The sequence below is a fragment of the Cyprinus carpio genome, chromosome A6, assembly GCF_018340385.1.
Source record: "Cyprinus carpio isolate SPL01 chromosome A6, ASM1834038v1, whole genome shotgun sequence".
NCBI lineage: Eukaryota > Metazoa > Chordata > Actinopteri > Cypriniformes > Cyprinidae > Cyprinus > Cyprinus carpio.
Window position 1 is genome coordinate 33326923 of NC_056577.1, and position 18633 is coordinate 33345555.

General features: G+C 37.0%; 1 protein-coding gene across 5 annotated transcripts in view; it reads left to right on the plus strand.

Annotated features, from left to right (window-relative positions):
• slc12a5a (solute carrier family 12 member 5a) overlaps positions 1-18633 on the plus strand; it is a 137981-nt gene that overhangs the window by 40907 nt on the left and 78441 nt on the right. For 2 of the 5 annotated variants that reach the window (XM_042759093.1, XM_042759095.1), the window contains exon 1: positions 8966-9313. The exons of 2 other annotated variants lie outside the window; for them this stretch is intronic. In XM_042759093.1, coding sequence (XP_042615027.1) covers positions 9259-9313 — 55 coding nt within the window. In that variant the 5' untranslated portion in view covers positions 8966-9258. Of the gene's footprint in view, positions 1-8965; positions 9314-18633 lie in introns of those variants that run through there. One more of the 5 variants, XM_042759094.1, reaches the window with a different exon arrangement.

The window sequence follows — 18633 nt, forward strand, 5'->3', positions numbered from 1 at the left end:
TACGAAACACTTGCACGTGCCTGTCAGATTTGTTTGTGAAAGGACAATTTCTGTAGGCAGTTATATATATAGTTTACTATTTAAAACAAATGTATATATCAAATAAATAATATAGTTTATTATATATATATATATATATATATATATATATATATATATATATATATATATATAATATATATATATATATATATATATACTGTATATATAGTTTATTATTTAAAATAAATGTATTTATATACATAATTTATATGTATAGACAATGTTACATTTCATTATATACGTGTATGTGCGTGTATATATGTATGTATTCATTTATTTGAAATAATTGACATATACATACACATGCACACATACAGTTGTTTTTTATTATTCAATTACACATTTATTTATATATATATATATATATATATATATATATATATATATATATATAAAGGTCCACTGAAGTGGCTTGACATGCGCAGCATTATTCTATGTCATGAGGTGAACTGAAACAGGAAGACAGGGTGGGGCATATTGAGGAGCTCCACCCCCTTTTTAAATAGCCAATGGCGTTTTGTTGATATCCAGAGCCGTTGAGCTCGGTAAAGCCCTATACATATCTATCATAATCATGCTGAGTATGTGTAGTTTGCAAAGTGTGTATTTTCATGCTTCAGCATCTATTTAAATTGTAGGGGGTGGAAAGCTTCAGATTCTAGAGAGCTTTTGATTGGACAGAAATTTTGATGAGAAGCTGATGTGCAGGGTGATGTCATCAAAATGATACTGGCGGAAGTGAGAGACTACATTTTGAATGCTTATATCTTCTATATGCAAATTTTTTTAATTGTTTTGGAGCATAACATAACATTAAGGCTAAAATATTCATACTAATAGCCAAAAACTTCAATTTTGATTTCATGGTGACTTTAAATAGAGAGAGTATTTAACTAACAATATAGTGGACTACTCATGGCATAAATTATGCATGGGTGCAATAAATTTGCCGGAAACTCTTCAGTATTAGGTGGAAGTAATGAATTGGAGTCCTTACCACGTTCAGAGCATTTGCACATGCCTGTATGAGGCTCTCCGACATTTATCAAGCATAGATCGCCAGTCCTCTGCAACTCAAGAGTATGATTAGATTTGTTTGTGAGAGCGAAGGACAATTTCAGTGCAGTCAGTTCAGAGAAAAACTATTTGCGCTGCAGACTGATCTCCGTCATTCAATTAAACTCACCGATAAGTAAGCAGACAGACAGCTAGATGAAAGATTGGAGTGAAATCAGCAAATCAGATGCAGTTCTCACATTGAACTTCTCACAGTACATCAGCATCCGTATGCCAGTATCTCAGGGTGTGTGCAATTGCGTACTGAGCCCTTTTAAAGGTTAATGAAGGGGGTTTGTGCTCCGGGCACAAATATTATCTGACTTTGAGTGCTAAGCGAGTGAAGCTCAGATGAATCTAATGAAGAGGAAAGTCATTAGGAGAGAAGCTATCACGCTGTGCGCTTTCCATTCCTCAGATGCAATAGCGGGGGCTGTGATGGACGATTGTTTCCTGCTTTATCACACTTTGTTTGTTTGATTTCCCAGGGCCGTGGCTCAAGGGTAGGTGGGCATTGACTCCCCCTCACCATATGCACGCGGACACAAGAGCTCACCCTCCTCCTCAGCTCTCTAATTCAATTTTCACAAGACATGGCCGCCCATCGTTTCGGTATTTCGAGTGTTTGTCAGGCAGCGTGTTCATTAAGGAGCAGCCTTGAGCTCTAATATGACCGCTTAGTCATCGACTTAAGAGAATCTCAACCCGGAAAGAATGGCTCCCAGAGTCGCACGCTGAGCTTTTATTGTCAGTTACTCGCTAATTAAGATTGGCTGCGAAGGTTGTTTCAATCACAGAGGTCTTTTTCGTCGGCATGTGCATCAGTGCGCTGTGATGAGTGCTTTAATGAGCACCAATGCTTCGTGGTTGTATATTCAGGCCGGATGTTGCTTTGTGTTGCTTTTGACTGGAATGGATAGATGTTCAGGGGTGTTTTAATAAATAAGATAAAATGACCTCTGGTGTGAGTAAAGACGCGGGTCAAAGTAGAGCATCACAGTTTCAAAATGGCTGGATTTTGTCAAACTGTTCTTTACTATTATTGCTCTTATTATTTGCCACGTTTAACCAGTTAATGCCAAATACTTGATACATGACTTTCTTAAGCCTCCACATCATTAACATGATCAACAGTTTTCTGAAAAATCTTTTTGTCATTCTGCTTGGAAAACCTTGCTCATATTGATAAAATAGTAGCTAGAATAATGACATTTACTGGATTTAAATAGCTTATGATTGCTTTATATTTTATAACAGTTTGCTTACCAAGTATGTTAATATTTCGAAAATTTTTATATATGTTCACTTTTATATTACTTTTTTTGCATTAAAACACTGTTTTCAATAATAAATAAAAGAAGTGCCTCAAAAATATAAATACATATAAATTAAATAAACAATTTTAAGAGCTTTAAAAATGATTAAATACATATTAAATAAATAAATAGATAAATATACACTTCAAATGGCATATATATATATATATATATATATATATATATATATATATATAGATATATATATATATATATATATATATATATATATAATTTACATTTATTTGTTAATATACACACATTTTAATTAAAGTATTGTTTCTAAATAAACCAATAAAAGTAAATCAAGCAGTCCATTTTTATATGTCAAACTTTACAGAGTTATTTCTAGAATTCCACTGATATTTCTCCTAAATCAATGTGGAAAGTGTGGGAAAAAAGGTCTGCTGACTGTCTGCGTCTGCTTATATATGAATAAATGTGCCCACACGAGAGGTCTTGTTATCTTATTCACTGTAACGTCCTTGTGTAAGTGGTCTCTGAGTCTGAGTCAGCACCGCAGGGCAGTCAGGTGTGTAAACGGCATCATGTAACATCCCTGTGTCATTGCTCTGTCACACTGTGTGTGTGTGTGTGTGTGTGTGTGTGTGTGTGTGTGTGTGTGTGTGTGTGTGTGTGTGTGTGTGTGTGTGTGTGTGTGTTTATACCACCTATGAGCTTCAGCTCCCAAACCAACCTAGCGGTGTGACGACGCCACCTGATCCTGCCCTGCTCTGTGTACAACAGCTCTCACTACTGAACCACAATCCTCAGTGCTTGGTTAAGGCCCCGGGGGGAGACAAACTCACCTGGAGCACTGCGCTTATCTGACTCATTCTGTCATAGATGTCATTGGCTGTGTCACTTTATATTGATTTTGACTGGCAGCCTAGCGGATGACAACCTGAGCTGCCAGCCCATTAGTTGAATGGAATATTATATTATATTATATTATATTATATTATATTATATTATATTATATTATATTATATTATATTATATTATATTATATTATATTATAATTATATTATATTATTAATAATGAAGTATATTTATTTATTTACTTTTTACTAAATGTATGTAAATAAAGAATTATAAATATATGGAACTGGCAGGTGTGTGTGTGTGTGTGTGTGTGTGTGTGTGTGTGTGTGTGTGTGTGTGTGTGTGTGTGTGTGTGTGTGTGTGTGTGTGTGTTAAACATGTATAATTAATATGTATAAATGTGTATAATTATATTAATTAATGATATATAAATTATCATTATAAATTATATTTATAAATATACACTTTATATAAATGTAACATTTTTAAATGTGTGTGTACAGTATATATAGATAGATAGATAGATAGATAGATAGATAGATAGATAGATAGATAGATAGATAGATAGATAGATAGATAGATAGATAGATAGATGAAATATGTATTTATATGTATTTATGTAAAAGTATTACAGTATATTTAATTAATAATATATTATAAATTATATATTACATAAATAAGTATATAAATATACATTTTATTTATTTATTTATAATTCATGTATATAAATACATATAAATGTATGTACATGCATATATTTTTTTTATATTATTTAGATGTTTTTGCCTTTGGTGGCATTAAAGCACTATTTTCAACTGCCACAAAGCAAAAGTGGATATGGAAGTTTTAAACTGACCCTTAAATAAAGTTATATTTGATCAATTTCAAATGCATAATGTACACTATCATACATCATTATGCTATCATTATTGCTATTGCAAAATTGGTGCTGCAGATTTGAATTTAATTGAATAATTATCTTTTTGGAAAAACCTGTATTAAAAAAAGATAGTGTGGAAAAAAACACTGACATTGTAAATTAAATTAATATTAATTTGTAGTGTAATTATAACAATAGCTATATAAACTGAAACTTTAAAACTGCAAAATAAATGTTTTTTAAAGTTTAACATGCAAATGTGCCATTAAATATTTAAATATTTACTTAAAATATCAGGGGGTACTTTAAGTAAATAATTTATGTCAAACGGGTTCAACTGACAAGATTAAAAACCCCTGACATAGATGATCAAACAGGTGAAGAAATTCCATTGACTTCAATTAAAGTATTTACCAATCAGAGCATCCTAGCAGCAGCATAGCAACACCATGGCAACCACCTACAGAATCATGGTGGTGTCTTTGCACACATATGCAAAAACATGCCACACATTATCAGATGCGGTTCCTGTGTACAGTGCCTGTTTCCTCTCCATCCCTGCCGAGGCACTTGGTTTCTGAGCCCAATGTGTCATAGATGTGTGTTCAGGAGAGCCCAGCGCTGACAGCTTTTGTAATTGAGTGCTTACAGGTCACAGACCATTTCAGATGCAGCAGAGTCTTCCTGACAGCTCTCAGCTCAAAAATAGCCCCATTCCAGCTGAGTCGCTCGAGTCACTTGCCTTGTATGGTGGCATGGAATTTAGAAGGAGAGGCATACAACGTTCAGAGAGCATCTCGCAAACCTCATCAGACAGACCTTCAGTGTGTGTATGTGTGTGTGTGCACAACTAATTCCTTGCCTTGCCTAATTCAACATGTTAGTTTTGTACTGTCACGTGTTGTGCTATTTAAAGTGTATGGCGAAGGAGTATTATCCAAAAATAGTCGCTTAATTATAAATCCACAAGGAAGAGACACACAATTGAGTCCTTTCACAATTGTAGGTGCAAACGTAGCACACACAATGGTAAAGCAAAAAATAGCCAGGCAACGACTGAACAGAACAGGGAGTATAAATAAGTAGACTAATGAATGAGTATCAGCTGCAAATCAGGAAAACAGGAACAGAAAGAAACACAACCAATAGTCCCTAACTGTGAGAGCAGCTCCCCCTCCTAGAAGGTGCATCCTCGTGCCACAAAGAGTCCATCTATGGTGGGAAAGAGGGGGCTCTGGAGGAGGATGTGGAGGGCATGCAGGACAGGGAACCAGGGGAGAAGGTGGATGGAGAGACCAAAAGAAGGTGGAGCTGACAGTGGTAGGAGCCACAGAGGAGCCAGGTGTTGGTCCAGAGATCAGCCAGGACAAGGCCCCAAGGCAGAGTCGAAGGAGGGAGGAGCCATGGTGGAAACTTGGCAGACAACACCCTGGGGACGATTGATGGAGACGGAGCCACTAGAGGTGGAGAGCCAGGGTGACACCCAAGGTCCGGAGGGCCAAGGTGAAGCTGACGGCTCATGCGAGCGAAGTGGAGTTGGAAGTACCTGAGGAGCCGGAGCAACTTAGGACAATGGTGGAACCGGATGGAAGGAGGAGCCAGATGGAACCAGAGGGATGGAGGGACAACGTGAAGCAGGAGGAGTGGGATCCCGTAGCTGAGGAAGGTTGACGATTGACCAAGGTGGAGCCGGAGGGACGAGGGAGCCTGGTGGAGCTAGTGGGAAGACTGGCACGGTGAAGATGAGGGAGCAAGGAGCAAAGGCACAGCCGATGGGTCGGAGGACCGAGGTGGAGTCCGGGACTCAAAGGCTGGAGGAAGAGACAGGGGATCCTCACGCCTAGAGCTGGAGACTGGAAGGCCCAAGGTGAATCATAGCGCCTGGATGGCCCTGACTGAGGGTGAGCTGAGGGACTGACAGCAACCAGTGGAGCGTGGCTGAGGAACTGGCTGGTTCTAGGAGAGGAGTCGGGAGAGGGAGGCTGGGAGGGAAATTAGGGGAACATGAGCTGTGCAGAACCAGTGGAGACTCAGAAGACATAGGAGACGCAGAAGATGTATCAGATTTGGTTATTACCTCCCCAAACCAGACTATTAAATCCTCTTTAAAAATGTCCATAAGTTCCTCTAAATAGTTTCCAGTTCCTCTAAGTAGGTGCCAGTTGCAGCTCACCCTCAGTGGCAGGAGTGTGGACGGGGATTTCCTACCAAGCCGTCGATCTCCACTAGTACTCCCTCAGGTACTATTGTAGTGTTCTAGATTTATATGAAAGGCTTGTATAATATTAGTGTGTTTGTCATTGGTTAATATTAGTGTTGATAATGGTTGTTGATTGTTTTGGCACCCAAAGAATTGCAATACACATTGCAATGCTCAAATAGATACAGTGTAAGATAAATATTTACTGATACTAGTTGAGGTTCTTTAAGTGGGTTTAATTGATTCAGTAACTGATTAACTGATTCATAATTGATTCATTGCCTAAATTATGGGCCGGTTCATTTGAGACTCATTTGTTAGTCTGATTTGATTTATAGTCTTAAATAAAAAATAATCAACCATCATGAATAAGAATCCATTACCCGCTCTCGAAAATAAAAAATGACTCAACTGAAATCACCTGAGATTAACAAGCCAGGTGATCTTGTTACCGCTTCAGTTTCAATCTCTTTCTCACTTCAGTTGCATCAGGACCCAACATATACACAAATACATGGGACATATGAGATCGCTTCAGAATAAGAGCGGCTGAGCTTTGGAGATCCCTGAAGATTCATTGTAGAAATCATTTGTGAGCACTGGAGTGTGTGTGTGTGTGTGTGTGTGTGTGTGTGTGTGTGTGTGTGTGTGTGTGTGTGTGTGTGTGTGTGTGTGTGTGTGTGTGTGTGTGTGTGTGTGTGTGTGTAGTAATTGTAAATAATCCCCTGCGTCTGCACCGGCGGCATCCATTTCTCATGTAGACGCATTAATGTCTTTCAAAGCATGTGGATTGTTTTTGTGACTCGTGGCAAAATGCCTTTTTCTTTCTCTTGCCATCTTCCATACCGCGTAATTCAGTCCAGTCCCCTAATAGATTTTGTGTAACTGCAGGATACCTGGAATTTGCTCCTGAACTGTGCATCTGTTTTTCGGCTGGAAGATCCACAAGAGAATCTGAATGGCGCGTTTGGATAAAAGACTCCAGCTTGCATCTGTGTCCCTTCCTTGTTCACTTCTATCTCTGTTTTCCACTCTATTCTTTCCCGTCTCTGTTTGCTCTGAGCCTCCAGTGATGTGAGCCGCTGATCACATCGATTGTGTTTTACAAAACAAATTTGCAGGCACAGAATGCACTTATTTGGTGACATGAATGGCTGAAAGATGATTTTGAATAGCCTACAGTAGATAAATGATTCCTCAGGAAAGGAGTGTGCATTTACATGAAAAAACTTCCGCCAATGAATGAAGGACTCAAACCATACCTAGAGACCAGTATAGGCTTGACTGTTCAAACCAACTCAGAACACCCTATCAACTGCAAGGCAGCATTCTTAAATCGCTCAGAGCACCTTAACAACCACACAGCAACATGCTTTGAAGGGGTCATATGATGTTGCTAAAATAACATTATTTTGTGTATTTGGTGTAGTGAAATGTGTTTATGCGACTTAAGGTTAAAAAAAACACATTATTTTCCATATACTGTACATTATTGTTTCTCCTCTATGCCCCGCCTTCTGAAACACATCAATTTTTACAAGGCTCATCGCTCTGAAAAGCGAGGTGTGCTCTGATTGGCCAACTATCCAGTGTGTTGTGATTGGCCGAATGCCTCAAGCGTGTGACGGAAATGTTATGGCCCTTAACATATTGTGATGCCCTGTCCGGCCGGGGTGACGAGACATAAACATTATAAACATGATATAAAGTTGATTTCTAGTCATGTCTTTTTTTGGAAGGCCAAACAAAGTAGTTTCACTTTTTCTCAACAAAACAGCGTCACACACTGCAGTCTTGAGTGAGCGGAGACCGGAGGCCTAGAGTGAGCCGCGGTCTAGAGTGAGGAGAGGCAGGCGGCCTTGAGGCGGATTCTACGAAGGAGCATAACTTGGGCTTGCGGCAACCACATGTGATGACCCCAGGCTGGACTCCGCTTCGTCCACGGTGAAAGCCAATTTCGGCAATCCACAGTGCAAAGTTGATGTATTTCCTCAGCGACCAGCACAGACCAGCTCCAGGCATGATGAAGCGGATATCGTCCTCTTTTGGAAGGCCAAACAAAGTTGTTTCTGTCACCGAACATTGTTGACTTGACTGCACAGACACTAGACATTTTTGAATCAACAAAGAACTGACTTTAACTGATAAACAGACTGTTTTCTATTGTCCTCTTGCATTATCAGCACACGTTTTTCCTGTTTAACACTGTAAAGCTGCTTTAGCACAATCTGTATTATATAAAGCGCTATAGAAATAAAGGTGACTTGACTTGAGAGCACCTTGGCAACCTAATAACAATGTGCTTAAGTCACTCAGAGCACCTAAGCAACAACATTTTAGCGTAAAGATTTTCTTTTCAGGATGCCTAGATATTTTTACTTACTAAAACAAGATACTTTTTACATTTTATTTATTATATTATTTTATAATTATTATAATTATATTTTAATTATAATTTTAATATTATGAAATATTATTTTATTTGTTAAAATATTAAATATTTATTTGTTATTATTATTTTTATTTTTTATTTACTGTATTTTATGTGAATATTGTGTCAGCCACTAGAGCATGTGTGCATGTATACCCATGTGCATGAGCGAGAGAGTGCGAGAGAGAGAGTGTGTGTGTTCCATCATCCAGTAAACTCCAGCCACTCTGAGCTGTCGTACCCTCCTCCTACAAAAGAGAGAGAGAGGGGGAGTCACGCTACAGCCAAGAGAGGAGAGGAGAGCGTGAGAAGAAGAGAATCGGAGGAGAAAAAACACACATCTCTCATTCCATCCGCCGGTAATTTCCTCTGGGCTCTCGGCAGAGGTAGGAAGGTGCGCAAATCACTCCATCTTTTTCTTGCACATCTCCTCGTTTGGCCATCCTTCTGCTTTTCTCCCCTGAGTGGAGGAGAGTTTTGGGGAAGTGAGGGCATTCGGAGAGGCAGGATGGTCAACAACCTGACCGAATGCGAGGAAGAAGAGGGAGCCGCCAACAACCAGGGTGAGTGGAGGAATCTCTCACGTTCTCATCCGCGCTCGATCGCTCGCACACACCCACTCACGCTGAAACAGGAATGGTCAGTACGGATGGAGGGAGGGAGGGAGGGTTCAAGCCGCAGGTTCTGCTGTTGCTGCCCACCACAGGTCCTCTCCTGTCTTACTGCATGGCTGCTGTGAGTGGAATAGTAATAGGCAGTTATAGTTGTGTGTGTTCATGTAGTGAGCCGCACCGTGTGCCTTTGTGTTTTCAAGCATGGTACAAAAATGCAGAAAGCTGTGGTGGAAGGGAAACCTCTCACTACCGTCATAAAAAGTCATAACACCTCTGGTAGAGATGTAGATGCCGTCATGATGTTTTAACCTGTCTCTCTGTTTTTAACCTGATCCTAAGGTAGCATGTAATTGCTGTTAAGTGCTGTTTATGGTCTGTGTACAAAAATTACATGATTTTTTTTTATTTTTGTTTTATATAATAATAATAATAATAATTATTATTATTATTATTATTATTATTAATGATCTTATTATTGTAAGATGTGATTTTATTATTATTTATTATATTATTTTTATCCATTTTCAATTTAAAGGAGTCATGTAAGTGCTGTGAATTAATACTGTAATGGTCCTGTACATTTTATTTGTATTTTATTTTATTTTATTACTTTTGATTTTGATTTCTTTCTTTTAATTTGTATTTTATTTTTTATTTAATTACTTTAATTTATATTTAATTTTATTTATTTTCATATTAATTATTTTTATTTTTCCTTTATTCAATTACATTGTAATTTAAATTTTATTACTTTCCCTTTTATTTCATTTTTTAAATATTTTTTATGTCATTTATTTTTTTCCTTCATGTCACTCTGAAGGATTGCAGTAGAAGAGTTCTGTGATTGTATAATCTCATCTATCAGGTCAACACTGTATAAATCTCCATTGCTGTAACCATATCATTGTGGTTCTTCGCGCAGTTTGTGTGACGTTTGCTGCTCCCATCCTTGGACAATGAAATGTCATTCAATTTCTTTTCATCAGACATGACTTTCTGATCAGTGTGTTTAACAGGTGTCAGCAGCTGTTAGTGTGTTTTGACTCTTTGATCATATCAGGAGGCAGTTTTTCACACAGCACATACATCACACACATGTTATGTGGAACAAAAAAGATTAGGGGACTGTGTTTAATATAATTTTTTAAATGGTTTTCTGTGTTTTGTCATCCTCTATAGCGTTGGATTATAGCGAGTGTACATATAGTGTTTCTGCTCTTGCTGCCACAGATTTGTACCTTTTAGGTCGTATAATGCCCTATAAGCCCAAACCCAGAGTTCGATCAAGTCGAGTGGATGTGGCGCTGTCCATGGTGCTGAATCCAGGCAGGCTTTGGTAATATCAGTCAGTCCTGCTTGGCGCTGTCCAGGGTCCTGATTTATCCCTTTCATTACAAGCTGAGGCGGATTATCAGGAGATTTAGACGAGCATCTCACTGTCCCACTACGCTAAGATGAAAGGCGTCCGTCCTCCAGATGCATCTGCGTCATCCGCTCAGGCATATTCATGGGATGCCGCTCTGTTAATTATTTGCAAGAGACTTTGTTCCAGGCTTGATGGACAAAGAATTTATTTAGAAGAGTGTATATATATATGTATGTATGTATAAAAATATCTTTTCAATTGTGGTAATTTCACAATATGTATGTATATATACTGTGCAAAAATATGTAGAATCTTTAAAAATATTTAAAAATTATTCATAAAAAAATTGGATGATTATTCAATTACTCAATTATTAATAAAAATGATGAACTATATATATATATATATATATATATATATATATATATATATATATATATATATATATATATATATATATATATATATATATATACAGATTATGCATTTTAGTACAGCTTGAACTTTCTAACAAATTTCTTATTTCTTATTTTGTTTTGCTACATTTTATTTCATTTGTGTCTTTCGGAGACTTAAAGGACACCAGTAGAGAGTCCTGACCTGTCGCTGAGCTAGTGTTCACTGATGTGTGACTTTTAGTGTGCTATAATTTAATCTATTAGGTTGGCATGATATAAATCTTCATCGCTGTCACTGTAATAATTATGGCTTTTCGCTCAGGGGACGTAACAGAGGTTTGTTGTTCCCCTCCTACTGCTCATACAGCTCTTACATTTTAAATTTCACTCAGTTAAGCTGGACTAGTCTATGTGCATTTGTTTTGGTTAAAAATATATTTGTATATTTAAAATATATTTAACAATAGCAAAACAAAATAGCGATTTGAACTCATTGCAAATGCATAGCAACACCCTGGCAACCATCCTAGCGTTATTCCAGTGATCATTGTTTTTGTTTATAAAATGCAAAAAAATCTGGTTTTAGTGATTACTTTTCTCTTTTCATCACTTGACATTCCCCTGTGAAGCAGCATTTGATGCTTATCAACAGGGTGATATATTTATGGATGGCAGCAATAGACAGAGGATGCAGCTCTGAGAAGGGCTGTGGGTAAGTCTTTCAGAGATAAGAGTTTATTGTGTGATTTGTCAGCACGATCCCCGGTTCTGCAGCTGTGTGGATGTGTGTATTGTACAGTGACACAGGGACGATCAGTCACTGTTTTACAGTGTAAACTCTGATGATTAATTCAGTTGTCATGCAGTGATGTAGTCGGTGCAGTCGTGTGTCTTATGAAGGCCTGCAGCTCTGTTCCAAAACCTGGTGAGCTGCCAATCTAGACAGTGATTTAAGGCATTATATGGATGCTTTTGAGGCTTTAAATAACACATAGTGAAGCTTCCTTTGGATCGCATTTCTTGTTTTTTTTTATACTTCTGTTCAAAAGTTTAACGTTTTTGAAAGACTTCTCTTATGCTCATCAAGGATGCATTTATTTGATAAAATGTAAAATATGTTTTCTATTTGACTAATTTAATTTATCCTTGTGACGCAAAGCTGAATTTTTAGCATCATTACTTAAGTGTCATAATCCTTCAGAAATCATTCTAATATGTTGATTTGCTGCATTATCAATGTTGAAAACAGTTGTGCTGCTTGTTATTTTTGTGGCAATCATGATTTTTAAAGATTCTTTGATGAATAGAAAGTTCAAAAGAACAGCATTTAATTGAACTGAAATTGTGTAAACTGTCCTGAATGACAAAACAGACATTTAACATTGTCAACGGTATCGTAACTGAGATATTCCTCATTAAACCCTCACATTTATAGCAGCAATGGTCTGAAAATATATTTCAATGGAAGATAGATGACAGAGAGAGGTTTTGTTATTGTGGATGTGATAAAATCGTAATGTCAGAGTTCAGTAAGACTGATTTGATGTCTTTCTTTAGGTCCCTCTGGTTCCAAATGTCTCTCTTTTTATCTGTATTGTCTTCCCTTGCTCTGAGGTTAATGACTGTCCGCTTTCTCTTTTGTCTCTCTCTCATTCTCACACTGCAGTGTTTTATGCCTGCTGAAGGTTTTTAATTATGTTTAGTTAAGGCTGTGAGCGGCCGCCTGTTTCAGCAGAGATTCTCCTAATGCGTCACAGGAGCCCCGGTGTTTAATAAGCAATGAACCGCTTAAACTGTATGAATGTCACTGCATTAGATATAAAGCACCTCCAGTTTGAAATGCTAAAACAATTGGTCTAGTGTTAAAATGAAGACAGATATTTGTGTTTGTTTGATCATGGTTAATGTGATTCTCTTCACCTGTGGTTCCTCTGCTGTGACCTGACACTAAATCATTAGCTGATTAACAGAAGAAATGTGAGAGAAACAGTCCTGCAGCATTCGTTTGGCATTTTCTATATATTGCAGTTACAATCTGACATTTTAATAGTGTCAAAATACGTTTTGGAGCTGCTGTAGTGAGTGTCTAAATGTGATTTAAAATGATGTGATTAGTTTCAGCAAAAGGACGGCATACTCCACATGTCAAATGGCTAATGGCTTTGAAAGGAAAAAAGTAATTTTAATTTTAATTAAAAACGAGCCCTACAGTAAAGGTGATGGTAATGAATACTAATTCAGAGGTAATTATGTCAACCTCAAAACATTTAATACAATTCTAACGGAAACTGTAAATATTTGTCGTTTTGTTAAGAAGCTTATGGACAGACTGACCACTGTAATGTGAGTTATTTTATTTTATTTTACTATTTTATGTTATTTTTATTTTATTTTCAAAACCTGCAGAAAACTGGAGCACATTTCTGCACTAAAATCTCATTAAAGTTATGTGACAAAAACCTCATTACTGTAATTACACATTGATACATTTATCCTTATGATGCATGATCCATACATTTATTTTTTATTCTAGTGGAAATTGTGGATTTTTGTCATTTTGTGAAGAAGCTTATGAACAGACTGGCCACTGTAATGTGAGAAATTTTGCTTTGTTTTGTTTGGGGTTTTTTTCACCCCAAAATCTAAACAATAGCAGCACATTCCTGCACTAAATTCTCATTGTTATGTGACAAAAATATCATTATTGTAGTTAGACAATGCTACATTTATCCATATGTTATATTATTTAAATTGTAAAATATTGGTCATAATTGTATTTGTTGCAATGTCTTTGTATTTAAATGCAAAATAGCAGCATTTTTTCATCTAATACAGTAAAAAAATATAGTATTACAGTAATGTGAGTCAGTGGGAATATAGTTAATGTCTGAATGTTAAGATAATGACTATTTTGGGGAGAATTTTTTTGGCTTAATTGTCATGAAAGTAATGCCAAAAAACAAACCAAAAAATCATAATGTCTTTAAAATAGGATTTGTTTCATTAATGCAAAATTTAATTTTTTTGTTTCTTTCCTGAGGTTTTAGGGTGAAATGGACATGTTTTTGTGATTTAATTTCTGGTGTGTTTACAGAACTGCAGGCTGTAGGTGCGAGTGTGTAGGAGAGATGTTTTGCAGTTCTCCTTGGTGTTATCGCCATAGTTACCGCTGTCGCATGGAGCGACCGACTGCATTGCTCACCATCAAGGCCAAGACAAGTGCGTGTGTTTTCTCAAGAGTGCAGGAGACTCATTTCAAACTGAATAGAGCGGAAGTAAGATGGCTAGAAGTGAAATAATGAGGTGGTCGACAAGGACTGTGAATAAACAAGTGGCCGGAAAGGCTAAATAATAAATGACATCACTGCGATGTAGTGCTGGGAGTCGTGGGGGAGTCGTGGCCTAATGGTTAGAGAGTCGGACTCCCAATCGAAGGGTTGTGAGTTCGAGTCTCGGGCCGGCAGGAATTGTGGGTGGGGGGAGTGCATGTACAGTTCTCTCTCCACCTTCAATACCACGACTTAGGTGCCCTTGAGCAAGGCATCGAACCCCCAACTGCTCCCCGGGCGCCGCAGCATAAAATGGCTGCCCACTGCTCCGGGTGTGTGTTCACAGTGTGTGTGTGTGTTCACTGCTCTGTGTGTGTGCACTTCGGATGGGTTAAATGCAGAGCACTAATTCTGAGTATGGGTCACCATACTTGGCTGAATGTCACGTCACTTTCACTTTCACTTTTCACTTTTTCACTTCCCTTCACGTGCTGCACAGGAAGTGCTGTTGTGACGCTATCCATCAGCTCTTGAGTAATGGGAATGTCAACATTTCTCAGCTCTGTTGGTAAGGTTTTTAGCTGGTTTTTGGAATATGGTAGCTGGTTTGTGGCTGGTGTTAAATCTTCTTCTTCTTCAAGTTTTATTTACAGACTCAAGGTCCATTAGTAAAAAAAAAAAAAACAATACAGCAACAACACATTTAACACAAAATTACAAATATTATTATTTGTAAATTATATTTTATTTATATTTATTATTATTATTATTTTAGGGGAAAAATATAATATCATTATTATCTTTATTTTTTTGGGTGAAATATGGCCTGGACTGAGGTTTTCCACCAATCTACCATTTTTAAACCTGTATTTTACCAGATCAGGCTTTCTGAAATATAAATATGTAATAATGTATAATATAATATTATAATATTAGTTGATTGATTAATTGATTGATTGATTGATTGATTGACTGATTGACTTCACCAGTCTAGCATTTTGAAACATGTATTTTTGCTCAAACATTCTTAGCAGGTAATGAACTAAAGACCAGCCTGGACCCGATAGAAACCATGTAAAAGCAGGTAGGATCTGTCTTTCCCTGAAATGCAGACCCCTGTAGACTTCATGAACTTTAATGTGCTCAGAATCTGCTCTGGTGGCTATGTAGTGCTTGCGTGCAGGTGTTTCCAGCTCCATCCAGCTTTATTTCTCTCTGCTGTCCACAGAGCATCTAATCAAGAGGCTCCAGCAAATGAGCTGAACCTTTTCCATTTCAATGTTACATGATATGATTCACTCTCATCACTACAACAGCAGAACGAAAAGTGTTTGGTACAGTTGTGTAACACGCAGATGTCATTTAATGTTCCGCGTAGCCCGATTCTAGGGTTCTGTAATGATACTTTATGACAAACACCCACACTTCTCTCTCGGCCTCTTCCTCCGTCTGATAGAAATCTAGCAAACCAGTCCAGAAATGCTCGTTTGAAGAAAGTTGAGTTGCATTAGACTGTTGTTGTCGAATCATACTGGGTTTTGGGGTCCAAACAAGTTTCCTGTTCGCTTGCAAGTAGCATTAGGACATCTGAAGGGTTTTGGAGAGCCTGTTGTGGTCTGAGGATGTGAGCTGTTGCAATTCAGGACTGAACTGGGCCAATTTAATAAAACCTGAAGTCAGCTTGATCCACCATGTGCCTTCAGGTGGATCATGACAACAGCAATAAACTACCAATATTCTGAAGAAAATTTACTTGTTTGTGCAAAACGCACAGCTGTGATGCATTCCAGGGTGCTGCTATATGCCAGTGTTATGTTTGTATTATTCTGTATTATAGTATTTATTTAAAAGGATAGTTCACCCAAAAATGAAATTTCACCCTCAGGCTATCCAAGATGTAGGTGACTTTTTCCTTCAATAGAAGAGTAAAGAAGATGAAACCGCAGTCCTTAGTGATTCATAAAATGCAAGTCAGCAGCTACCTGTCTTTAAGAATAAAAAAAGCATATCAAGGAACACAAAATTAATACCCCTGGCTCCTGACGATATATTGAGGTCTTACGAAGTCTGTGCAAGAAACTGGACATTATATACAGCATTATTACCTGTAATCCAGAGCCTCAGGCAAACGAGCCGGAGTGATGTCCATTTCACGAATTAATCATTCTTTTGAACCAATTGTTTTAAGGTGAACTAGTTTATCAAATCGGACTGAATCGTCTGAATCAGTTCGCTGCTCGGGCAGCACAGATCTACAAGTTACTCACAAACTCACTTTTAGATGCCTGACAGTCACTCCGACTCGAATTGAGCCAAAATAGTGGTGTATCTGAACCTATGATAAATGAACTCATTCAGTTCCTCCAACATTCACAAGACTAGTTTATTCACTTTATATGCTTTAGACAGGTAAAACATCCACGTTTCACATCATTATTGGGTGCTTTAATAATGTAGTTGTGTATATGTTATGTCTGCATGATTATGTAAATGAACTAGTGAATTGTACCATTTCATTGAAACGAACTGTCCGAAAGAACCAGTTTACAGAAAAGAATCAGATTTCCCTTATTGGATGAGGCTCTGGATTACAGTAAATAATGTTCCGTTTCTTGCACAAACCAGTCGTTTCGCTTCATAAGACCTCAATATATCCCCATGAGCCACAGGTATTAATTTTGTGTTCAAAAATGGGCACCCGCTGATTTGCATTTTATGAATCACCAAGGACCACAGTTTCTGCTAAAAACCTTCTTTACTGTTGTATTCAAGAAAAAGTCACTGTGATGAGTGGCACAGGTGTCGCTCATTATCGTTTATTTCACCGGCCTCGCTCCGCTCCCACGGCTCTTGGCCCCGCTCCACTCGTCACAGTCACATTCGTCTTGTATGGCCTGAGGATGAGTAAGTTAACAGCAGATTTTCATTTTTGGGTGAAATTTGGGCAAAAATACTTTGCATAAATAGTAATAATTTATATAACAAAGACGCAGAATTAAAATGGGAATTAAAAATTGTTTCTGATGATCAGTTACACATTGGACATTTAAAAAAACCTGCATCAACAGTTGATCTCCACACTAACAGTAGGCCTATATATGATTTTGGTCCCTCCTTGTAAGTTTCTCCAATGTAATTCTGCAGGATTTGTGTATTTTATTTGATTTTTGCTTATGCAGCCTTAGAAAGCACCCTAATGACACTAAACCGATCCACCTCCATCATTTGTGGGTGAACATGCACTTCCAAGAATGATTTGCGTCTCCTCAGATCGAGCTAATATTCATTTCCATGGTTACCCATCACTGGATGGACGCCAGCGGGTCTCTCAGCTAACCTTGTTTAGTGATGCAGTGGAAAACATTGTCTTCCCTGCGCCCTCCTTCGCCTCTTTCCCAGTCAGTTCGGCTGTTACATTTCCACATCTCATGAATTTGAGCTGCCATCCAACATAGACTTCCAAACATGCACTTTGCACATACTGTATATGATCTGACTACAGTACTGCCTGTATATTTTAAAGTAGAGATGCATGTATTAATTCATATATTCCATTTTTTAGATTAAGTTTTAGTATTTTTATCCCCTTCTTATTTTTTTATTTAGTTTTTATTTTTGTTTCAGTGTATGTATTTTATCACAGCTTTATTTCAGTTACTGAAAAAACATTTTTATTTTCAATTAACATTAATAACGCTTTTCTGTGTGGTTTCTAAGATGTTATTCATATATTCATTTATTTAGGTTAAGTTTTACTATTTTTGTGTTTTTATATTAGTTTTACTTTTTTATATATTTATTTAGCTTTAATTAACTTTAATTTCAGTTAAAGTCATTTTAGCACTTCAGCCTTTCACTTCAGTAATTTTAGTTTTTGAACTTTTCAATTCAACTTTTATTTCAGTTTTTCATCTTATATTTAGATTTTATTTCAGCTTTGTATCAGTTACTGAAAACAGTTGTAATTTCAATTAACAATTATAACTGTTCTGTGTGGTTTCTAGGGGTGTCATTCATTCATATATTCACTTATTTAGATTAAATTTGACTATTTTATGTGGTTTTGTGTTAGTGTTTTTTTTTTTTTTGCTTTAATTTACATTTATTTCCATTTTAGCAGTTTTAGCACTTCAACTTAAATGTATTTATTTAAATTAATTGCCAAAGTAACTTTAAAAAAAGAAAAAAAATGTTTTTTTGTTTGTTTGTTTGTTTTTTGTTTGTTTGTTTTGTTTT